Raw genomic sequence first — 25,891 nt, 5'->3', positions numbered from 1 at the left:
TAATATCTATCACCATAGCTACAAGTTTTTTTTTTCTTGTGATGAGAACTTTTAAGATTTACTCGCTTAGCAGCTTTTAGATATACAATACAGTATTGTTAACTGTAGTCACCATGCTGTACATTACAGCCCCAAGACTTATTTATCTTATAACTGGACGTTTGTAGCTTTTGACCACCATCACCCATTTGCCCTCCCCACTCATTTTATTTATCCATTGTAAAGAATAAACTTTGTTTTCTTCTTGAATGGAGGAGGCCAGATGGAGTGGAAAATGTATGGGGTGGGCTGGGCTGGGCTGGGTGGTCCAGCTGGTTCAAAATTGAGATATAATTCATGTACCATAAATGTGGCATTTTGAAGTGTACACTTCAGTGGTTTTTAGTGTATTCACTGTGTTGTGCAGCCGTCACACTATCTAGTTCCAGAACATTTCCATCATCCCAAAAGGAAACTGCATACCTATTAGCAGTTAGTCCCCTGGCAACCACTTTTTGTTTCTGTAAATATGCCTATTCTGGGCATTTCATATACATGAAATTGTACAGCATGTGGCCTTTTGTGTCTGGCTTCTTTAACTTAGCATAATGTTTTCAAGGTTCATTTATGTTGCGAGATGTAACAGTACTTCATTTCTTTTTATGGCTGAATAATGTTCCATTGTGTAGTTACACAACATTTTGTTTATTCATGAGCTGATGCCAGCTGGTTCTTAAATAGGCTTTCAATCAATTCTTCTGTTTTTAGCCCCGTCGTAATCCCTACTTCATAAGTACCTGATGCTACAAGTTCCTGAGCTTTTTGGAGGTTATGTTGTATCTCAGTTTTCTTAAGTCTCCTGTCAGTAATGATTCATCCATCTGCTTCCCAGCTTCTAAAATTTTGTTGCTATTATCTTCACTTTCATTCTATAGGTTTATGCTTCCCCACCTCTCTACTGTTTCAGTGGGATTTTGGAAAGAGAGAGGCAGTAGAGGGAGAACTAACGCATGCCTAGAGCTCACAATTTGAAAGGCAGAATTTCCACGCTTGGTCAGACTGTAGGCCCAGCAGTCATTAAGTCCTGGAATGATCGAGCTGGAAAAACCTTTACAGATCACCAACTAGTTCTCTGCTTCTTTATCTTTCAGTTGAGGAAAGTGAGACCCACAAAACTCAGTAAGTTGTTTAGGATCATACAATTAGTAGCCAAGGTGGGACCTTGACCCTCTTTCCTCCCTTCTAGGCTAGTTGTTTACACTTAATTTAGGCTGCTTATTTTAAAATTTGGTATTGAGGAGAGCATGGGGACCATTGCTCATATTTGTCCTCTGCTATTTCTTACTTAGAGATTCCAGTCCAGTGGGTTTGCCTAAGCCCAGTTTTCCGGAGGGCCCAGCTTATAGAGAAAAGTGCCTGTGTATACACACGTAAAGCCTCTGGGAGCCCTCACTCTATTTAGAATAGTATGTGTATTTCCATCTCACAGGACTGGGTTTGTTAAACTGGACCATGAATTTGAGAGCTTTTTGCTTTCCCCACTAAACACAGCAAATTACATATCTTAGTTCAAGATGTTAGCTCAACAAGTGTGTGCCCTGCAGGGTATTCAGCTGGGCTGAAAGGGAGGCAGTATCTACACTTGATGCCTTGCTACCAAAGTTCTGTCTTAGCTGTGGTTTGGAGCAGTCATCTCTGGATAGGTTCTCAAATCTCAGTCTCTTGTTAAAATCGGGTACGTGAGAAGTTCAGCCATTTTAGGAATACTAGGTTCATGAGTTGGACTAGGTGTGGTGCCTGGGTAATATCAAGCAGGAGGCAAAGCATCAATAAAAGTAGTGGCTGTATACACAAATCTAAAGTTATCTGACAAAGAAAGTATGTTGAGAAAGAAAGTGAACAAATCTTCCTCAGGGGAACACATAGGAGTAACAGATGGTTTCTATTGCTCTTTCATTGAAAAGCCTGGTAAACAGCTTTCCTGGGTTAGATAGTGCCTTAGAAGAGGCCTTGTGGCTTGTCCAAGGTGGGGGCAGCTCACTATCTACATTCTGGATATTTGTTTGTAAATGTCTGACTCCTGAGCACCACAGTCATCTTGGTGATGTGGGCCAAGGTATAGGCTGTCTCTTCAAGGAGCAGTTACCTTCTTCACTTTATGCTGCAGGAGCTGTGAATTTACCTCAATTTTATGTGTATGAGAGAGGAAGAAGACAGTGATGAGGGCAGTGTAAGGTGGCTTTCTTTAGCTACCAGAACTCTGCTTGCTAGTCTTACTGTGTGTTTTAAAGCTGTCTCTATTTAAAAAGTGCTGATATTAATGAAGTAGTCATCTAAAAGTAATAACAAGGTTAATTTAGTTAGAAATTTGCATTCCCTTCTCTTACTACATTGTGCCCTGTTAGTCAAAGATGACAGAAGATGATCTCTGATTTGTACAGGGGTTAAGAAATTATCTGCAGAATTGAAATGCTGGGGCAACAAATGAAGATAAAACCAGCTGGTTTTCAACGTGAACTGAAAACCCAAGTATGAGTTGGTAGTAGTAATACTATTCTGATGTGCAGTCAGTTTCGGAAATGTTTGTAACACGAAAAATACAGTGATGTCTTTTAATGCAGGAAGGAAATTGATTATAGCATGAGTAGCACTGAATTGATGGCCAGTGACACTAACGGGATCAATTGTAGGACATCCCAGGATGCCAGTATGCAAACGATAGCGTAATAACCTGGTTATATCCATTCCCAGAGGAAAAAATTTCATCATTCTTGCTGTAGATAATGTGAACTAGACCTTGTAGGATTGGTGTTGATGTGGTGAGGTGAGGCAGTTTATGTGACACTTCTGTCTTGGGCCTGGAGAGAGGGATAGTTAAGCTGCCTTCAAAGAGCTCTGTCCAAAGAGCTCTGTATAGCTTTGAATGCTTCAATTGTGTTGCCTGCAGCCTCTGCTTTAAAACTCGGCAGGTTGTTAAAAACATTAAAACACTTTTTAAAAATTAAAAATATACTTTTTAAATACATTAAACTTTTTATTTGACGTAATTGTAGATTCATAAGCTGTTGTAAGAAATAATACAGGGAGATTACCCTGTACCCTTTACCCAATGGTAACATCTTAAAAAACTATAGTATACTGTCACAACCAGGATATTGACATTGATATAGTCAAGATACAGAATAGTTCCATCACCACAAGAATTCTTGGGGTTGCCTTTTTATAGCCACCCTCCCCCCCATCCCTGACCTTTGGCAACCACTAACCTGTTCATTTCTATAATTTTGTCGTTTCAAGAATGTTATATAAATGGAATCATACAGCATGTAACCTATTGGGATGGGCTCTTCTTACTCTTGTAGTGCAGGTCTGCAGCAATGAATTCTCTTAGTTTTGTTTTACTTGCAATTGTTTTAATTTTGCCTTCACTTTTGAAGGATTTTTGTTTGTTTATAGAATTCTACGTTGACAAGGCCTTTTTTTTTTCTTTTAGTGCTTGTAAGGTGTTGTTCCGTGTCTTCTAATCTCCATTGTTTCTGTTAAAAAGGCAGTAGTAATTTCAATCATTTTTTCTTCTTTAATGTAATGTGTTTTTTTTTTCCTGTCTCCATTCAAGATTTTCTCTTTAAAATTCTTTCTCTCTTTTTTTTTTCAAAATTTGACTGCATATGATTTTCTTGGTATTTATCCTGCTTGGGATTCAGCTGAGCTTCTTGACTGTAAATTTATATCTTTTACCAAATTTGGGAAATTTTTTATTATTATTTCTTCAAATATTCTTTTTTACCTCATTTGCTCTCCTTTCCTTTGGGGCTCCAATTATATGTATGTTAGACTTGCTGCCCCACATATCTTTGGGTCCCCCCCAACCCCGGACCCCCTTTCTCTCACTAATCTTTTTTCTCTCTGTTCTTCAGATTGGTTACTTTTTTTTTTTTTAATGAATTTTTTAATGTCAGAGATTTTTCTTTTTTTTTTTTAAAGGGCTTCAAATGCTTGACTTTTTATTAATTAATTAATTAATTAATTAATTTTTTTTGGCTGTGTTGGGTCTTCATTTCTGTGCGAGGGCTTTCCCCAGTTGTGGCAAGCGGGGGCCACTCTTCATCGCGGTGCACGGGCCTCTCACTATCGCGGCCTCTCCCGTTGCGGAGCACGGCCTCCAGACGCGCAGGCTCAGTAGTTGTGGCTCAACGGGCCTAGTTGCTCCGCGGCATGTGGGACCCTCCCAGACCAGGGCTCGAACCCGTGTCCCCTGCATTAGCAGGCAGATTCTTAACCACTGCGCCACCAGGGAAGCCCCAGATTGGTTACTTTTTGGTTGACCTGTTTTTAAGTTCATTAACTCTTCTGCATCTCCAGTCTGCTGTTAAGCCCATCCACTTAATTATAGTGTCTGTTTCATTGTACTGTCTTTTCATTCATTATGAACATTGCTGTTTTAAATCCTTGTCTCCTAATCCCAATATTGGATCAATGCAAAGTCGTTTTCTTTTGATTGACTCTTCTCTTGAGAATGGGTCATGTTTTTCTGTTTTTTTATATGCTGAACAATTTTAGATTGTGTCCTTGACATTATGTACGATATGTTGTAGAGACTCTGGATTCTGTCACCTTCCTCCAAAAACATTGAATTTTGTTTGTTCTGTTTCCCAGCAGTGAGCGGCCACTTAAATCTCAGTTCAGTTCTGTTAGCCCTAACCTAGCTGCTTGGGATCTGTTCCATGCACGCATGGTTCAGGGATCAGCCAGAGATTTGAGCAGCGTTTATACACAGAGTTAGCGGTACCCCCTCTCTGGCTCTCTCTGGAATTTCCTTCCCTTGCTTCCCAGCTGTTGTGGTTGCCTTTAAATTCTGTCCTCCGGTTCCTTAAGCTAGTATAACTATGGATCTTTATCCGAATTTTAGCCACCTCTCATGGCACAGACTGGGACCTGCCTAGCCAAAAGCCATGAAAAGGGGACATTTACCCAGTGTTGTTACCTTTTCCCAAGAGTTGACCCTCCATTTGCCTTCATAATCTGCCTGCTTTTCATTTCTAGGACCTTCAGGTAGTTGTTTTTTATATTTTGTCCGGAGTTCATGGTTATCTGCAAGAGAGTTGGTCTCGCTGGAAGCAGAACTTCCATCAAACTAGATATAAATTATTCTGTTGACAAAGTCAGTTTTTATTGTTGTTTTTGTGTTTTGTTTCAGTTTCACAGATATTTATATTATCCTCCCTATCTCCTCCAAGGGACCAGATATAAAAATGTCCTTAGCTCTTTTTTCCCTTAATATTTATTTAATTTATTTATTTGGTTGTGCTAGCCCTTAGTTGTGGCATGTGTGCTCCTTAGTTGTGGCTGGCGGGCTCCTTAGTTGTGGCATGCGAACTCTTAGTTGCGGCATGCATGTGGGATCTAGTTCCCTGACCAGGGATCGAACCCAGGCCCCCTGCATTGGGAGCGTGGAGTCTTAACCACTGCACCACCAGGGAAGTCCATTTTGTTTTGTTTTTTTAAACTTCAAATTTTATGTAAAACTCCTTTAGTGTATCCAAACTCTGATTACTGATAGGTTTAGAAATTGAAATATTCATTTTATTTGGTATATCTAATCCAAGATGTAGATATAACAGATATGTCCTATAAACAGTTTCCCAGGAAATGATGGTTACTTTTATTGTGCTTGAATCTAAGCTAACATTGTGATCTGGAGAAGCTTTGTGTGGTTCAACATAAACCAGGTTGAGGTTTAACCATATTGGGTCTTTCTCAGGTAGCTGTTTGGGTACCTACCTTTTCATATCTGCTCTACCATTTAAAAACACAGATGTAATAAATTTAATATAAATGTACAACTTGGAGATCTTGGTGAACATTTTCTGATGACCTTACAGAGGACTTCAGACAGAACTTTTGAGGATATATATTTTTTCTTTTTTGACTTGTTGACATGCATGTATGAAACAATCAACATAGGTGTCTCATGATAAGAAAGGAGAAAATAATGGTCTTAATTTGGGTCATCATCAACCTAGAAAGCAGTTATTTAGTAGTATGTGTATTTTATTTTAGATTGTATGAAAACCTGCCCATTTAGGTTAACCTTTAAGTGGTCAAAATATTTTCTGCCCAAATTAGGATAAACATTTGGAGCTGTGGTTTTTAACTTTTTCGAGTCATGAGATCCTTTGAGATCTGATAGAAATTGTGTTCTCTCCCCAGAAAAATGCAAATGTCTTCATACAAAAATTTGTAAATTATTTCAGAGAGTTTAGGGGTTCCTTTGAAGCTTCTCAGCATAAGCATCCCTCATTCAGGGTTATTCAAATCAAGCTAGTACCAAGAGGCTAATAGCAATACAAATATCAATTTGTTTCTGGCCTGGCCAGAGCAGAACAAGTAAACAAAGAACCTATTAGAAGTCCTTGTAAGGCATGCAGGCTTTAAAAAAAAATCTGTCGTGATTTTATCTGAACTGTACTTTCCAGGGAGCAGATTCACAAAGACAGACTGATACCTAGTTGACTAATTTTTAAGTTGCTGTTAGAAATGGGCTTTAGTTTTGATATTCAGACCTGCTGACATTTGTGCTGGGCAAATAATTAGTTGTTGTTTCTAGGAAAATAGGACAGTAGTTGTTGTGATGTCATATTCCTGATATTGTCTGAATTTCCAAAGGTCTAAATAACTGAGGATTTATGGGACCTGTGACACATGTGTAGGTTTCAGGAGGTGGGGCTATGTAGATGTTCCTGAGGCAATAAGTCTCCATTGCTTATTCTCAAAAAACTCAGCCCTCGGTAAATGATGAAAGATTAAATTGTTTTAACAGAAAGATCTTAGGTTTGTGATCTCCTTCTTCTATTACTTTCTGACACTTCATAGGGTGATTATAATGAACACGATTGTTCTCAGGGCCTTCATACCTCTTCTTTATACCTCTTCTTTCTCCTTGCAGTGAAAAGACTATGTTCCTGCTACTGGTCCAGTCTAATACACAGAAGGACTTTTGTCTGAGATTGGCGCTCTCTGCTGTGCCTTTACTCAGAACCTGACTCTTTAACAAGACTTCTTTACTCAGCTTGTTTAAAGAAGGAGCAGGAGGTGGAGAGGTAGTGGTGGGGACAGAGGATCTGAAGGCCAGTTCACCCTGTGATTCATAGCTTTCCCCACCTCTTTGTCTGCACTCCAGGTCAGCTCATCATGTTCACTTCTGGCTCCATTCTACATCTCACTGGTTGTTTAAAATTCTCCCCCTAAATAGTCCCCTGTTCCATCCTTTGAATGCTCTTCATGTCTTACGGGGCACCTTGTAGCCATCTTAGGAAAACTTTCTCTAAAGGCTTCCATATAGGACATTGCTAACTGCCCTGATTCCTGTATGTGTTCAAATATTTCGTGGTTTTTACTGAGGGGATTTTCTAGCCTACTAAGGAAGAAATGAGCAAACTGACAATTAAAAATAAAGAAGCTTAGGAGGAAGAAATAGTTATCTTCTCTCAGAACTGAATGCAGTTTAAAAATACATTCTGAGAATGTCAGACTGTAGACAAGACCTTATGTCAGCTGCTTGCTGTTTAATTACTTTGTACAGTGAGTGCAGGCTTGCCATGGGTGGGCTCTTTGCACTCTTTGCAGGTGTTAGTGAAAACTCTGAGACTAGCTCAACATAGCTGTAGGGCTTTGTTGCTACTGGTATTACCAGCTGCCGGCTGATTTTGCCAGTTTTATTTAGTGAAGATTATGAAATGTATTTTGAGAGATGAAATTTGCTAGAAAAGAGTTTCAGAAAAATCAATTTGGAAGAAGGGATTAGAAATTAGAGGAATTGAGTTGTGGAACTTGCTTTACTAACAGAAAGAAGGTTGGGTCTTGTCAGAAGTTGAAAATTATGAATAAGTGGGCTTCTGATGATGATGGTGGACAAAACCTGAGAGAAAATGGAAGTGAAGGTTTTAATTGTTAAAAGCAATAACTCACTGACTGGAATCATTATTAGTTTCTGGAACAGGTGCCTTAGAAGTAATATAATATAAACTGTTTAAAAAAACTTTCAAGGTGCCTCTGGGCTGATTTAGAGTGAAGGACTATCTGACTTTAGGTTCATCCCAGTCTTGTGTTGGTGAGGAGTGCATCTTCCTTAATAATCACCAGCCCCTTTGGGTTCTAAGCCAACTTATAAAAACTTTAGTTGGAACAGAATTTATTCTATCAACTAGAGCCCGTGAACAGGATCCTGTGCAAGTGTGCTCTGAATGGATAGACCACATAAGCTGGAGCCTCCCAGATAATAACCTTCCTGGGAAAATGTTATTTGTGTATGTTCTTTTTCCTATACGTTTAACGGAAAGGTCCTTGAGGATGGGTGTTTCATCTGGTTCATCTCTATCCTCCACAGTACCTAAGGCCCTTGTATAACATGATTACTCAGTAAATAGATATAGAATTCAATTGAATTGTCCTTGATCATGTTTCCCACATATTTTCCCATGATTCCTACTAAATTTATTTGTTCAAAATATTTAGGTGCATTTAATTTGTTCCCTTCTCCCTAATCCCTTGGGAAAAGCAATATTTGGGTGGTATACTTTTAGAAAAAGCACTAGTGGCTTTATAGTAATTTAATACCTGTTGAGCTCTTCATCCCATTATACTATTTTGTAGTGTTTTTCAAACTGTGAATCATGACCATTAGTAGGTCTGCAGTTAGCCTTTTTGGTTTTAATGACATAGAGTAGAAATTATGAGAACACATTCCATATAGTAAGGGTATTTTTTTGGTGAAATTTTTGTTTTAAGTGAATTTATATATATTAATATATATCATGTGTGTGTTTATTGCTTCCTGATATAAACTTTGTTTCATACTGGAGTCATGGTCAAAAAAGTTTGAATAACATTGCTTTATTGTAATACTATGTTATTTCATTTATCATATAGCATTATGCCAGTACATACAGGCTTCTAAAGCCAGGGATGGTGCCAGCCCTTTCATTTCAAGTACAACTGAAGGTAAAAACAAAACAAAATTGAGAACACCCAAAGCATTCTGGTGGCTCTTATATAAGTCTCTCCAGTGGCATTTTGTACCCTTTGACCTAACTTTCTTATGCCTTTTTCGACCAATAGATTTTTTCATATTTGTATCCCTCTAGGTGGTGGGTTCTTTGATTCTTCCTCTTTTCTTTTCAGTTTCTTTTCATATTTCAGTCTGCTCTAATGTTTTTAGGAGGGGGAAGGGGGAAACAAAGGAGAATTTCAGAAATTTCAAATGATTCTCAATTGACAAAATAGCTCATTGGATTTATCCTGAAATCTGCTTTCTTAATGTTCTTGAATTTTTTAATTCCCTTTGTATTTTTTCAGAGATCATAGAAATGCATACTTTATTTTGAATTTAAAATAATTTATGCTTCTATGATGTTATTAGTTGACTTTAAGCAAATGAAATGTAGCTTTTAGGGGAAAAAAAATGATGGATATAATCCTTCATCTTTCCTTGTGCTTTCTCCCCTCTCCTCCCAAGAAGATTGTAGTAATGATTTCATTTTAAAGAAAAACCAAGGTAGCTAACAGTATCCAGTATTAACCATGCTAAACTTTTCCAGCTTCTTACTGATCTAATAACTATAATACCTTTCCTGTTCTTAGATGGTTGGCATACTCACCCTTTTGCCTTCATTTCTGTACCTTGCTGGACTACCAAGCTCAGATATTCATAACCTGTGGTTTCAGGGGACTTTGTGCAGATGACTTGCTTCATTCTTTTTCTTGCAGGAGAAAATTTTGAGCAGACACCATTGAGACGAACATTCAAGTCTAAGGTCCTTGCACGATATCCTGAGAACGTGGACTGGAATCCCTTTGACCAAGATGCAGTGGGAATGGTTAGTATTTGTTAGCTACAAGTGTGAGATAATTTACAGAGTAATTCACAGTAGGATTGTGAGTTCAGACTATGGTAGCAGTGGTTCCACCAAGTATCAGTAACTTCTTATATGCATATTGTTTGTGATTCTGCATTTTGATCACTATATCAAATATTTGGAATATATCAGATATACCAGAAGTCACAAGGTGCTTCTGTTGAGTCAGACAAATACACAGTATTGGGTCAGTGAACTTTTTTTGTGAGATTGAACTGTTGGTTGCTTATAGCATTGATTTTACACAATAAGTGAGGTTTAAAGCAGTTTTCATCTGTATTGTATATATCTGAGTAATATGACAGAAATGGGTGTTTTTGTTTTATTATAATTTTAGATAGGGCAGCATTTTAAATTTGTAGATGAATACTACAATGAATAAGCTAACGTTTGTTGAGTATTCACCTTGTGCTAGGCACTGTGATAAGTATTATACATGAATTAACTCATTTAATCCTCACAATACCCCTTATGTAGATAATATTAAGTAAACACACACAGACACAGACACATATTTTATGGGTGAGGAAACTAAGATCCAGAGAGGTTAAGTAATGTGTTCAGTGTCATATGGCTAACGAGCAGTTGAGCAAGCTTAAATATCGTAGTCTGTTTCCAGAACTCTGCTCTTAACCATATCTTTGTACTGCCTCTGTTTCTTTTTTTTTTGCAGTACGCGGGCCTCTCACCGCTGTGGCCTTTCCCGCTGCGGAGCACAGGCTCCGGCGGCGCAGGCTCAGCAGCCATGGCTCACGGGCCCAGCCGCTCCGCGGCATGTGGGATCTTCCCGGACCGGGGCACAAACCCCTGTCCCCTGCGTCGCAGGCGCACTCTCAACCACTGCGCCACCAGGGAAGCCCTCTGTTACTTTTTAATAGCTTTTTGAGGATGATCTTGTTTGATGCATGCAGTAACCCTGTGAAGTACGCAGAGTAAACTGTATTATCTTCATTTCACAGGAGAGGAAACTGAATCGTAGAGAGCCTCAAGTTTTTTGACTCCTAGTCCAGTGCTTATTTCCTTTTAACATACTATATTCTAGAAACACTTAGGCTTTGAGAAGTCAAGTTCAAGGGTAATGGATATACCATAATGTAGCTCCTTGTACTTGTTAACCCAGGCTCCTCGTAGTTCCTTTGTATAGCCAGGTTTGTGGAAAAGTGGAAAATGGAAGCTGATTGATTCAGGTCAGTTAGATTAGCTACCCAAGTTTCTTTATATAACCCATCTGAGTTAGAGTGAAAAAAGTGCATCTCTATCCTGATTATATCATCTCCTTGCATTACATGAAATGAACACGCTTTTTTTTTTCTATGAAAAGAGAAGATTTTATTGATGACAGAATCTTGTGAGCTGATAGAATCTAAAACTTTGTTTATTTTTAGGTATGAAGTTGCATCTGTCTGGTTTTTAGATATATTTCTAGCATCATCTCCTAATAGATGCTGTCATGCTTAACCACCTACCTAAATTCTCCAAGCTTTCTTTTACCTCCTTTGTGCATTTTCTTCATGCCCCTGAAATACCCTTCTTTCTCTTATCTACCTGATGAATCCTAGCATAAGTTCATCTCTGAAGCCTTTTCTGATGAAGGCTGAGACTGAGTTGTTTGTTCTTTGTTCCTCTAGCACTTTGTGTATATTTCTGTATAGCCTTGATAAATGCATTATAATTTTAGTTACTTGTGTGTCTTAGAATGGGAGGTCTTTAGGGCAGATATTTTGCTGTGTTGGTCTTATATCCCAGATATCCAGCACAGTAGGTGCTCTTTAAGTAAATGAGTAGTGATGGTGTTCTGAGAAGAGGATCAGCAGTGAGGGTTCTCACCAGTTGTTTCCTTGTGTCTTTTGCAGCTATGCATGCCCAAAGGGCTGGCATTCAAGACCCAGGCTGATCCCAGGGAACCTCAGTTCCATGCCTTTATTATCACAAGGGAGGATGGCTCTCGGACATTTGGGTTTTCCCTCACATTTTATGAGGAGGTGACTAGCAAGCAGATCTGCAGTGCAATGCAGACCCTCTACCACATGCATAATGCTGAGTATGATGTCCTCCATGCTCCCCTTGCTGATGGCCGAGACCACAGTGACATGGAGGATGGTGAAGGCACTCCTGGGACCAAGCTGCAGCGCTTCAACTCCTACGACATTAGCCGGGATACGCTCTACGTCTCTAAGTGCATTTGCCTCATCACGCCCATGTCCTTCATGAAAGCATGTCGGAGTGTGCTGGAACAACTTCACCAGGCAGTCACTTCACCTCAGCCCCCTCCACTGCCCCTAGAGAGCTACATATACAATGTACTCTACGAGGTGCCTCTCCCACCTCCTGGCCGGTCCTTGAAGTTTTCTGGGGTCTATGGGCCAATTGTCTGCCAGAGACCAAGTACCAATGAGCTTCCCTTATTCGACTTTCCTGTCAAAGAGGTCTTTGAACTGCTTGGGGTGGAGAATGTGTTTCAACTTTTCACTTGTGCCCTTCTGGAGTTTCAAATCCTGCTCTACTCACAGCGTAAGTCAGTGCTTACTAGAGCTCTCTCCCTTCATAGGGCCTCTCTTCTTTCCATATCAGATACAGTAGGGCTGACTGTAAAGGACAAGGGCTGTTACAGTTTGAGCAAAACTCAGATCTTTTGCAGGTAGGTGCTGGATGACAAATTAATGGAACACGAGAGGTCTACCATTTCTAATTGGCTATCATCGTGGCCTTTTGCTGGGCACTCCAGTGTGGGAGGGGAACCCTGCCTTCTGACGTCTGATTGATGCTGAAAAGAGGAGGCAGGAGTTGATGGTCATGGGAAATTGACTTTCCATCAGTTCTGTTCTATCACTCTGCAGAGTTATTTCTGCCCCTTCCTCAGCCTGACAGTACGATGATCCTTCATATTTTTGAAAAAATATATTTGAGAAAACGAGGATGTGTTGCTTTTTTCTGTTGTTTGTTATAACTGAATTGTTTTTATAAATGAGACGTTAAGTGATAGTGAGCAGCAGATTTGGACAAAACAGTAAAATAGAGCAGAAGGAAACAAATGTTTATTAAAGGAGCCAGATAAGTAACATAAAATTCATTCATTCAGTACATGTTTATTGAGAATCTGCTGTGTGCCAGGAGTTACTCTAGGGGCTAGAGATTCAGGGAGGACAGAATAGATAAAAATCCCTGCTATAATAGAACTTATATTTTAGTGGGGAAAAAGAGGTGATTTTTTTTTTTTTTTTGGCCTCAAGGCTTGCAGGATCTTAGTTCCTCGAGCAAGGATTGAACCTGGGCCCTGGCAGTGAAAGCACCGAGTCTTAACCACTGGACTGCCAGGGAATGCCCCCCCACCCCACCTTTTTTTTTTTTTTTTTGAGAGGTGATTAAATAAATAAATAAAATATATAGTATGTAAGGTGGTAATAAGGTCTGTGGAAAAAAATAAAACAGGAAGGATAGTATTGGGGGAAGGGAAATTCCAATTTTTAATAGAGTGATTAGGTTAGGCCTCTGTGAGCAACCCACGTTAATGTCTAGGAAAAGTAATCCAGGCAAAGGGCGCAGGAAGTAGAAAGGTTCTGAGACAAAAATGTGATTGGTATGTTCAAGAACATTGAGGAAGCCTGGTAGATAACATGGTGTGAGAGAGCAGGAGTGTAGTAGCAGATAGTGTTAGAGACTTAACAGGAGGCCAAATTGTACAGAGTCCTGTAGGCCATTGTGAGGACTTTGTTACTCTGAGATGCTTAGTCATTGGAGGTTTTAAGATTTTTGACTTTTTGTTTTGAAATAATTCCCAGCTTATAGAAGAGTTGTAAGAAGTGTTCAAAGAACTCTTGTACACTCTCCCACAATACACCAGCTATTAACATTTAGCCACATTTGTTTTATCATTCCCTCTGTATCTCTGTATGTGTGTAAACATAACTGAACCACTGAGAGTCATTGTAGACTCCATGTTCCTTGACTCCTCAATACTTCAGCTTTTATTTCATAAGAACAAGAACATTTTTTTTACATAACCATAGTATGATTAATAAATTTAGGAAATCTAACATTGATAAAATAACAATACTGTATTCATGTTTTACCAGTGTCCAATAATGTCTGTTATGATAAATTTTTAAAAATTGAGGTATGGTTGATACACAATATTATATGTTTCAGGTATACAACATAGTGATTCACAATTCTTAAAGGTTATATTCCATTTATAGTTATTATAAAATATTGGCTGCCCTGTGTTGTACAATAAATCCTCGTAGCTTATTTATTTATTTTAAATTTATTTACTTTTGGCTGTGTCGGGTCTTCATTGTTGCGCGCGGGCTTTCTCTGGTTGCGGCGAGCAGGGGCTACTCTTCGTTATGGTGCACGGGCCTCTCACTGTGGTGGCTTCTCTTGCTGCGGAGCACAGGCTCCCGGCACGTGGCTTCAGCACCGTGGCCTGTGGGCTCCAGAGCACAGGTCCAGCAGTTGTGGCGCGTGGGCCCAGCCGCTCTGTGGCATGTGGGATCCTCCTGGACCAGGGCCCGAACCCATGTCCCCTGCACTGGTAGGCAGATTCCCAACCACTATGCCACCAGGGAAGCCCCCCTTGTAGTGTATTTTATACAGAATAGTTTTTACCTCTTAATCCTCTATGCCCCTATATTGCCCCTCCCCCTCTTCCTTCTCCCCTCTGGTAACCACTTGTTTGTTCTCTATATCTGTAAGTCTCTTTCTTTTTTTTAATAATCTCTAGTTTGTTTTATTTTTTAGATTTCACATAAAAGTGAATGATAATTTTTTTTAAAAATTCCTTGTCCAGGATTTAGTCCAGTAACATGCATTGCTTTTAGTAGTAAATTCCTCATGTCTTTAATGACTGACATTTTTTAAGAGTACAGGCAAGGTATTTTGTAGAATGTCCCTCAGTTTTGGTTTGTCTGATGTTTCCTCATGACTAGATTCAGGTTATAAATTTTTGGCTGCAATATCACAGAAGTGATGTTGTGGTTCTCTCAGTGCATTGTATCTAGAGGCACATAATGTCCATTTATCATCATAGGAGGCACATGGTTCATTTGTCCCATTTTTGGTAATGTTGATTTGATCACTTGGTTAAGACGATGTCTGCTGAGTTTCTTAACTGGAAAGTTATCATTTTTCCCTTTGTAATTAAGAAGTAATTTGTGGGGAGAAACCCTGTAAATATACTGTTTCTCTTCAAAATTTTGCTTAATAGCTTTAACATCCATTAATGATTCTAGTCTGAACCAGTTACCAGGATGGTTGCATTTTACTGTGAGGAAGAACATTTCATTCTCCCTTGTTTATTATTGTATGGACTCATAGATTTTTATTTATTCAGTAGGTTATATAGGCCATAACTATGATTGATTAGTTTGATGGTCAAATGTCCCAGATTTGGTCCATGGGCAGAGTCTGAATAACGTTAGTTAGGAGGCCATTTTAACAATCTAAGTGAGAGATTATGTTGTCTCTGACTAGGGAGGTAACAGCGAAGTGGTATGATATGGTTGGATTCTGAAGGTGAAGTAATGGAGACTCTGTTGAATTGAAGAGCATATACTGCATCTAAAGTGGACAGCCACTAGTTAGCTCCAATTAATTCCTTGTGGAAATGCTGGCCTAATGTTACTAGGTCTTCCAATTTTTCATGAGGACCCAGATTTTTTATGTGAAATTTTTGATTTTTAAACATTGGCAACAACATTCTTGTTGAACACTGCAGACTGAACAAAAGCATCTGTTGACTAAAATGTGGTTCCTGAGGTTTTACTTTGCAACTTGTTTAAAATAATGATGTTTCAGATTTCTGTCTCTGGGTGAAGTATAGACTTGTACAATTCTCGTTGCTTTTTTAGTTACTGTTTCTAGACTGGAGCTGGGCAAAACAGTTGACCCTTGAACAACATGGGTTTGAACTGCATGGATCCACTTATATGTGGATTTTATTCAATAACTATGTACTGTAGGACTACATGATCCATAGTTGGTTGAATCCTTGGATGTGGAACCATGGATACAGAGGGCCGCCTGTAAAGTTATATGCGGGTTTTCAACTGTGTGGGTGGTAGGCACCCCTAACCTCCCTGTTGTTCAAAGGTCAACTGTACTTTGAAACAGAGACTTGGTTGAGTGGTGAAGACTGTCTGGTTTAGACCAGAACAGAGGAAGAAACCAAACCAGATAGGGTATTAAAATGTGCAGTGGCATTTTAATACCTATGATGCAGTTGGGGATGTTTAAAGGTGAGAAAAGGAGGATTAAAACCAGAAATATGATAGGTAATATTTTTTCCTTCAGTGCTCCTCCTTATATTTCCCAGAATATGGGTTATTGTATACATAATAATTTTAAGAGGTTTGAAGGCAGTTGAGAAGGTTTGTATGCAGAATCAAATTGAACTCAGGACCTAAAAGTCATGCTTAGCATGGTTAAAAAAAACCTTTTTCTGAAAACTTCCTGAGCATTGCTGAGCATGGCTAAGGCTAAAATGGAGTGGATTGCCTTTTATTGGATGTAGATTGTGCTCTCTATTGTTAATAGAGAACTTGAAACAATTCAGGTTGGTTTTCTTGAAGTAATTTTTATTTATGACTCAGAGGACTCATGTGGATGGAAATCTCTCTGGCTCTTGAAAAACATGCCATCAGCACTCAGAGTTGGTGTTGCCCACTACATGTCCTGCCTTTTGAATAGAAAAGAGGTGTTATTTAAGGAAAATCTTTCTTTTAAGATATGTGTAGATCATTTTATTTACTACTGATAATTTTGTTCTTTGATCCCTATAGAGATAGTTTTTCTTTAACAGCATATTTTTTAGTGGTTGTTTTAAAATTATACAGAGAGCAGAAGTTCTTTATCTGATGTGATTTAGTAGGGTAGTGAATTCAATAATTGAAAAGTCACTTAAGTTTGGGAATCCTAAAAGGATATATACATCCCTTAAACATTTTAATTTAAACCATATGACTGTATAATCACCAGTCTTTTGATGAAGTATCTGTGCATTTTCTTTGATTATGGATCCACTAATCAGGGGTCTGCATTGTTTCTCTTGCATAAATCTCACCCATAATTCATTCACACTGAGTTTTCCAGTTTTTAAAGTGGAGCGAGAACTTTTAAAGGACCTTGCAAAAGAACCACAGTAGATACTAGTTTTCCCAAGTTTTCTGCACTTAAGTGATATGCCTAATTCAATTGCTGTATTTTTAGTGATTTTGCTTTACTGAGTCTTTTTAAAGTATTTAATTTTGTTTTCAGAGAAACAGTTCTTTTTTTTTTGCCCTCATATCTTACCATTTATTTATATAATATTTGGTTAAATTATACAACCCAGTAATAAGTTCAACTAGTGCAGATAAGCTTGGAAACAAATGCATACATTAGTATTTTTTAATTCATTTTTTAATTGCAGTATAGTTGATGTACAATAGTATATAAGTTACAGGTGTACAATACAGTGATTCACAATTTTTAAAGGTCATACTCCATTTATACATATTATAAAATATTGGCTATATTCCCTGTGTTCTACAATGTATCCTTGTGGCTTATTTTATACATAAGCTTACATTAGTTTTTTTTGTTTTTTTTTTGCAAAGTAATGCAATCAAAAAATTTTAAAGGGAATAAAATGAAATCTCCTTCCTCTCTCCTTCCTGTGGTAGCCGGAGATCAAGTTTCTTGTGCATCCTTAATGAAAATAATAGTTTTTTAAAACAAATAAATAATGTGTGGAAAAACAGTGCAGAGAGAATTCAATGTTTCCTTTTTTTTTTTGTTGGCTGTGCGGGCTTTCTCTAGTTGTGGTGAGCAGGGGCTACTCTGTTGCGATGCGTGGGCTTCTCAGTGCAGTGGCTTCTCTTGTTGCGTTGTTGCGGAGCACGGGCTCTAGGCATGTGGGATTCAGTAGTTGTGGCACATGGGCTCAGTAGTTGTGGCTCGCAGGCTCTAGAGTGCAGGCTCAGTAGTTGTGGCACACAGGCTTAGCTGCTCCGCGGCATGTGGGGTCTTCCCGGACCAGGGATCGAACCCATGTCCCCTGCATTGGCAGGTGGATTCTTAACCACTGTGCTACCAGGGAAGTCCCTGTTTCCCTTCTTTTTGATCTAAAATCCTACCCTTGTGAAATAATCTCTTGATTTTTTTATGCCCTCCTCCTAAATACTTTTATATAATGCACTATTTTTAATGTTGTGTTGCACATGTATTAATTATAATATTCTTTACATTATATACATTTTCATATGGTATATTAAAGTAAAACTTGGAAAAAAAGCATTTCAGTCATATGGTAGAAATTTAAAATATTACAAAAGGGTGTATGTACAGTGACGTGTTAAGACTTATCACTGTTTCCTGTTTCCTTCCAGACATAGACATGCACATACAGCATGTATACCTTTTAAAAACAACACAGATGGGAGCATACTAATCACTGTTTTATACCTTCTTTCATTTAACAATTTATCTTGGAGATATCAGGACACAGATTAGGTTGTTTCCTAAGAACAAAGATTGCATGAGAAACATCCTTGTTCATACAGTTTTCACAGAAGTGTGAGTATGCAAGGACAGTTTCTAATTCAATTTCTGATTTGCAGGAACTTCCCTGTAGTTTGTTTTAGGAGTGAACTTATCTGTAAAGTGATCCCAAGTCTAATGTCTTTCTCTGCACAGAAAGAAGTCATAAGAATGTGCTGATTATTCTCTCTTCACCACTCAGAAGTGGTTGTAATCCCAGTATGCTTTGCATTATCTCCTTTTGTTAAAAGTAATTGCTCATTACAGCATTATGGGAGCTGTGAGAAAACCCAGAGAGTTGCCTGGAGCTGAAGTGTTTCCAGTTGATTTTGATTGGCTAAGCTCTTTGGATGCAGATGACCTTCAGCTGTTTCCTATTTATTAGTTTCACCTTCTTGGCATGATGAGCACAGAGACAGGCAATGGCAAAGGAGGTACTGATTTTATCGTTTGTACTGGTGTATAGAAATGGATTTTTTTTTTTTTTTTTTTTTTTTTGCGGTACGCAGACCTCTCACTGCTGTGGCCTCTCCCATTGCGGAGCACAGGCTCCGGACGCGCAGGCTCAGCGGCCATGGCTCACGGGCCCAGCCGCTCCGCGGCATGTGGGATCCTCCCGGACCAGAGCACGAACCCATGTTCCCTGCATCGGCAGGCAGACTCTCAACCACTGCGCCACCAGGGAAGCCCCTAGAAATGGATTTTGTGCTGTTGCTTACAGCTCTGGGAGGTCAGCATCCTAGTGTGGGTACCACGGGTTGATGGATCCCGGAGGCATGGTTTATTAGGCCATCCTTCAAGATGAGTTGTTGCTTTTTTAAAATACAAAAAATGTAGGGAAATAGAAACCCACAACTCAGACCAGAGAGGCCATAAAATTCCAAGTTTCTAGTATCTGTAAGACCAAACCATATAAATGGAAAGCAGTTTAGCCTTGAAAGAGGAGATTATTTCTCACCCCCTAAAGTGTTTTGTTTCTAGGAATCGCACACTTTCAAGTGTATCACAGGGACTTCTTCAGGGATTTCAATCTGAGGCGAATAAGGTTACCCACTCTAGCAGAAATAAATGGGCTGAGTTTCAGATACTGGATTAGACTCATCCTGAAGAGTAGGGAAAAACCAGAACTAGATGTCTGTACTATTGAAAAACCTGCTTTTATGGAGCAGAGGAAGCCCCTTCCTTCAGACTTTAGCATGCCCTGTTTCATGTTTAGAGAGTAGATAGATGTTCCCTGACACTGTAACTAGGTACACTATAAGGAGTAGTCCAGTGTCCAGGAAGCCTCATGAGGAAGGCATTTCAGGGACTCCTGAGTACTCCTTTACTCAGAGTGTCTGTTGGACCCCTATGAGATGTTCGTGTCTCTGAGCAGACCTGTCAGGAATGCCAGCCACGTAAAGGAGTAGCACCTGCTTTATTGACTTTTGGTAAAAGAAGCAGCTTTTTGGTTTTCACATGATTGAAAAGGCCTTTCTCCTTCCTGCCTTTTTTTAAAAAAACCAGAAATGGTGTGTGTCTATATGTGTGTGTACACTGAAACGGGGGGAGAAGTTATTCAGTGTAATATTTATTCAAAATGGGTGTTTAAGAGCCAGTGTTGGGACACAGTAAGACTGGACCTTCAGCTTTAAATACCTCTTGGAGGTTTTCTCCCACAGCTTTACATTCTTTTGATCATCTTAAGTTTGAAATTTAAAGTATATTCTTATCATGTCTGCGATTCTCAAGATTATTACTCTTAGTAGATTATTTACAAGCATTCATATCTAGAAAAGAGAGGTGAAAGATACAAAAACTGAGGCCTCACCTAGAGAATCATTAGAATTCTTCTTAATAATAATTGTTAGAGTAATCATAGAGCAGGAAGATTTCAACAGAAAGATAACAAGCAAAGTTGTACAGGTGCCCGGTGGAACTGAGATATCTCAGAAGAGGCTGAAGGTAGAACTTGAAGTGGCCTAAATTTGTTCCTCAGTTGTTGCTTACTCTCACGTTGGAGTAAATACTTTTTCTGAAAGGCTATATAGATTATCTATTTAATCCTTGAAAGAGTGTGGTTTTTTTTTTTTTTTTTTTTTTGTAATTCGGGAAATATTTTTGTTGTTGCTTCAATTGGGAGAGGGTGCTCACCAAATAGTCTTTAATATGGGAATGGCAGTGCTTTGTGGGGCACAGTGAAAAATGAGATCGACTTTCTTCTTGAACTCTTTATCAGTCTGTTCCTGATTTTAGTGAATATGAAAAGCTTGCACTCTTTTATCCTTCTGCTAAATCAGCTGTATTTTTTAAAAAATCATTATTGATGACCAAATCTCTGAGCTCAGTTTTACCCACTGATTGTTTTACATCACTTATCTATTATCTATCAAATGCCTTAGCTTTCCCCGAAGAAGCTGAGGCACTTGCTTAGAGTGTACTCAACATGTTGGAGATGATGAAGTTTTAGTCATCAATTTTTATTTATTTGCATTACTAGTTAAAAAAAAAAAACTATTTCCAGGGCAGGCTTAGCCAGGAGCAAGGTGGTAAGCTGCTCCAAAGTTTTATTGGTGAGCACACAGGATGCTTTGCTAAAACCTAGTTGATATATATCAGCTTCTGCTCACTTCCTGCTCATTCTTCTTCATTTTCTGGAAAGCTTTTTGTTATTTATTACTCATTTATGAACCAAGCTGAGGTTTGCTTAAATGGTGGGCTGAGTTTTTAGTGCATAAAACTGTTTAACTCCTGTGAAAACTCACTTGAAATCAGCCATTCCAGGAGGATATTACTCATATGATTTTAAAATTGATGTTCCTACTTTGTCTTTAAGTGTCTGAAACCAGCATACCATTTGTAAATAGTAATGTGTTAAATCTCAATCTATTGTATTGGCTTTGCTGATGTATTTTTTACTCATTTAAAAAAAAAAAAGTCTAGAGATTGCATTCTGAAGAAAAGCTAAACTTTGAGCACAAGCTTCTCTTCCAAGATTTTAACTTACTATTTGAGAAGCAAGTACCTTGTTTTTGACTGGTTTTGTGTGTGTTTTGTTTTTTTGACCTAGATTACCAGAGACTGATGACTGTGGCGGAGACAATTACAGCTCTCATGTTTCCTTTCCAGTGGCAGCATGTCTATGTTCCTATCCTCCCAGCTTCTCTCCTACATTTCTTAGATGCTCCTGTGCCATACCTGATGGGCTTGCATTCCAATGGCCTGGATGACCGGTCAAAACTGGAGCTGCCTCAAGAGGTAAGAAACACATGCAGCTTGGATGCTGGTGTCTGTGACCCTGACACAGGATTTGGGAGAGAAGGGCTTTGGGATGAGCCCAGGGTGGTATCACCAAGCTTGTTTTCTTTTATTTGGGGGAATACAAACAACTTTCCAGGAAAAAAGTGAAAACAATGAAGATTTAGCTCTATTTATATAATTCCAGAAACACTTGTTTCCTCTATCACCTGACATACTTTTATAATAATGTCTGTTTATACTATTGTGAACTGCCTTTTTCAAACATGATATTTTACATATTTTTAAGAAAATCTTTTTATTATGTAATCGTTTAAACTTACACAGAAGAGTAGCATAGTGAATCTCTGTGTTTTCAATACTTAGCTTTAACAGTTATCATACATTTAAATTGTATGTTACTTCTGTACTTTCTACCCCCTATTTTTTAAAGAAATTCCACATAATATAATTTTATAACTGCTTTAGTAGCCAGACATGTATTAATAAACCAGTGGTTTTGTTTTATAGGCCACAGTTGCTCTGTAAAAGTTGACCTGATCATAGTGATTCTTGTAGTACTGAATGTAGCTTTGAAAACTTTCCTTGCTGAAGATAAGGAAGGCCTTGAGAGAATGCTTCTCCTCCCTTGCTGTGAGGATGGCCTGCTCCTCTTTCCTATTGTTTCAAATACTAAAATAATTGATTTTAAAAATATATTTGTTTATCTACTGCTTCATTCTAAAATAGATTTAAAGCATCATTAGAAATAAGATTGTCTTGGTTTTTATTTTCCTAGAATTACCAAGAGAACTGGTCTACCTCTTTTGGTCACTTTGTGGCTTGTATGAAACTAGCAGGGGGAAGGCCTTTCCTACTCTGAATTTCGTAGTCAACAGAAAGGCCTGGGAAGAAGACTTTGGACTATGCACACACTGGTATCAGCATGACTCTGTCCCATCCTTCCACCAATGATTTTTTGGGGGGAAGATTTTTTTTTTTTTTTTTTTTTTTTTTTTTTTTTTTTTTTTTTTTTTTTGCTGTACGCGGGCCTCTCACTGCTGTGGCCTCTCCCGTTGCGGAGCACAGGCTCCGGACACACAGGCTCCGCGGCCATGGCTCGCGGGCCCAGCCGCTCCGCGGCATGTGGGATCTTCCGGGATCGGGGCACGAACCCGTGTCCCCTGCATCGGCAGGCGGACTCTCAACCACTGCGCCACCAGGGAAGCCCTGGGGGGAAGATTTTTATGTATAGCTGAGGAATATGGGTAAGAGGACCTCCAAAGAAGAGACTGTTCTCATGGAAATGGATCTAAGCAGCATTCACATTGTTGGGCATGTCTGGGCAGCCATATTGATGAACATGCCTGATAATTAGATCATACCCGTAATGTTTAAGTTATAGTCAATTGCATCTCTTTTTCTCTCTCCTTTGGTTTTTAGTTATTTATTTATTTGGCTGCGTCGGGTCTTAGTTGCGGCGCGTGGGCTCAGTAGTTGCAACACGTGAGCTCTCTAGTTGCGGCGCACAGGCTCTGGAGCGTGTGGGCTCAGTAGTTGCAGCACGCGGGCTTAGTTGCCCCGCAGCATGTAGGATCTTAGTTCCCCGACCAGGGATTGAACCCACCTCCCTTGCATTGGAAGGTGGATTCTTGTTTTCTTTTTTAAATTTATTTATTTAATTTATTTATTTTTGGCTGCATTGGGTCCTCGTTGCTGCGCGCAGGCTCCCCCCAGCTGCGGTGAGCGGGGGCCACCTCTCGCCATGGTACGCGGTCTTCCCATTGTGGTGGCTTCTCCTGTTGCGGAGCACGGGCTCTACGTGCAGGGGCCTCAGTAGTTGTGGCACATGGGCTCCGTAGTTTTGGCTCGTGAGCTCTAGAGCACAGGCTCAGTAGTTGTGGTGCATGGGCTTAGTTGCTCTGTGCCATGTGGGATCTTCCCTGACCAGGGCTTGAACCTGTGTCCCTTGCATTGGCAGGTGGATTCTTAACCACTGCACCACCTGGGAAGCCCCGGAAGGTGGATTCTTAACGTCTGGACCACCAGGGAAGTCCCTCGCCTTTGGTTTTAGAATCAGAATATCTTCCTTGTAGTTTTTTCCGTTTCTGCCTCCTTTGAATCTATAGAACTTTGTGCTGTTTGGGGTGGGACAAGATTAATTAAGGAAGAAAAGATCTAAATAATGTCAACTAAAAAAAATGCAGGAGGCTGCGAAAAGAACAGAGTTTATTTGGGGACTTAAGAATTGCAATTGGGGAGACACAGATTCAGTTAACCCTGAAAGAGTATTCCGAGGAAGAGAAAGAGTCAGGGGCTTATAAAGACAAAAACCACGAGGTTGTTAAAAGTTGCCCTGGTGAGAGTTGTGATTGACTCTGATGCGAGTCAAAATATTTGTCCTTAAGAAATCACAGGTTATTTTAGGGTAGGGGTCTTGTAAGTATATAGACTGTCACGAATTGTTTTAGGGTAAGGGTCTGATTAGTATCTTGAGTTTCTGGCAGGTGTTCTGGTGTTCTGTTCTTCATCAGGTCAAAAGGTCAGCTTCCATCCAGGCTGAGTCATGCAAACATCGTACTTCCTTAATGGCTTCCTGGCTCCATTTTAGAGATCGCTCTTAGAAATACTGACTCCATTTTGACTTTCCTTTCACAATGATGGAGAAAACCATTGAGTTTTGGGGTACTGGGTTTTTATATGTATTTGTCTACTGATAAATATGCATAAAGAGTAGATATCAAAGACTGGAGAGTGGGGAGCTTTTTGTTGTTGCTTTAAATGGTTGCATATTTAATACTGACACCTCCTTCTGGTAACCCTAATTATCATTTTGTAAAAGTCAAAATAAGAATAACAGTGAGGGCCTCCCTGGTGGCGCAGTGGTTGTGAGTCTGCCTGCCGATGCAGGGGACACGGGTTCCTGCCCCGGTCCGGGAAGATCCCACATGCCGCGGAGTGGCTGGGCCTGTGAGCCATGGCCGCTGAGCCTGTGCGTCCGGAGCCTGTGCTCCGCAACGGGAGAGGCCACAACAGCGAGAGGCCCGCGTACCGCAAAAAAAAAAAAAAAAAAAAAAAAGAATAAGAGTGAAAATGTTCATTGCAGCTCTATTGACAATAGTCTGGACATGGAAGCAACCTAAGTGTCCATTGACAGATGAATGGATAAAGAAATGTGGCATATATGTACAATGGAATATTACTCAGCCATAAAAAGAAATGAAATTGAGATATTTGTAGTCAGGTGGATGGACCTAGAGTCTGTCATACAGAGTGAAGTAAGTCAGAAAGAGAAAAACAAATACCGTATGCTGACACATATATATGGAATCTAAAAGCAAACCAAAAATATGTCATGAAGAATGTAGGGGCAAGACAGGAATAAAGATGCAGACATACTAGAGAATGGACTTGAGGATACGGGGAGGGGGAAGGGTAAGCTGGGATGAAGTGAGAGAGTGGCATGGACATATATATACTACCAAATGTAAAATAGATAGCTAGTGGGAAGCAGCTGCATAGCACAGGGAGATCAGCTCAGAGGGGTGGGATAGGGAGGGTGGGAGGGAGATGCAAGAGGGAGGAGATATCGGGATATATGTATATGTATAACTGATTCACTTTGTTTTAAAGCAGAAACCATCACACCATTGTAAAGCATTATACTCCAGTAAAGATGTTAAAAAAAAAAAGATTAGCAGTAAAAAATGATTGAAGGTAGAAAGCCGAAGAGGCATGAATAATCTGATAAATAGGTCACTAGGCCAGAAGCCAGATTTCTGTTTTATTTTCATCTTTGGCCTCAGCTTGCTGTATACTTGGGGCAAGTTCTATTTCCTGTAGGCTCTCTCAGCATCATTTTGTGTGTGCTTCATGTATGTGGGTGTGTGAAGAGGCTGCTGGGAGACCAGCAGTTTTCTTAACAGGACTGAGAAACTGTGGGTTGTTTGAGAAACCCAAAATTTCACTCTGTTCTGGGATATTGGATTCTCCACTTTTGCAGCCTCCACCATTGCTGCATCTTTTGCACTCTGCTTCTCCTTGTGGTCTACTTGAGAAGGAGTGGTGACAGTGGGATTGTAGAATACCTGTGTGTATTTCATAAGCAGTTCTAGGGTTTCAGAGTCCCACTTCATCCAGCCTGTTCCTCTGAAGTTCACGTATTTGTGCGGACAATTACGTAGCTGGATATTTTATAACTTGATTTTTAGCAAGTAACCTCTGGGATATCTGAGTCTGTGCAGTCCCCATGGAAAACTTTAGGC

At 39.5% G+C, this 25,891-nt stretch overlaps 1 protein-coding gene across 1 annotated transcript in view; it reads left to right on the top strand.

Moving 5' to 3' along the window:
* The window catches only part of DENND5A (DENN domain containing 5A), a 109,122-nt gene that overhangs the window by 32,551 nt on the left and 50,680 nt on the right, over positions 1 to 25,891 (top strand). Inside the window, exons 2-5 of the mRNA XM_060102737.1 lie at positions 8,908 to 8,979; positions 9,745 to 9,854; positions 11,747 to 12,404; positions 21,460 to 21,647. Of these exons, the coding sequence (XP_059958720.1) occupies positions 8,908 to 8,979; positions 9,745 to 9,854; positions 11,747 to 12,404; positions 21,460 to 21,647 (1,028 nt within the window). The remainder of the gene's footprint in view (positions 1 to 8,907; positions 8,980 to 9,744; positions 9,855 to 11,746; positions 12,405 to 21,459; positions 21,648 to 25,891) is intronic.

The sequence above is a fragment of the Mesoplodon densirostris genome, chromosome 7 (assembly GCF_025265405.1).
Source record: "Mesoplodon densirostris isolate mMesDen1 chromosome 7, mMesDen1 primary haplotype, whole genome shotgun sequence".
NCBI lineage: Eukaryota > Metazoa > Chordata > Mammalia > Artiodactyla > Ziphiidae > Mesoplodon > Mesoplodon densirostris.
The sequence above is the reverse complement of the archived record's forward strand: the minus strand, read 5'-3'. Positions and strand labels throughout refer to the sequence as shown.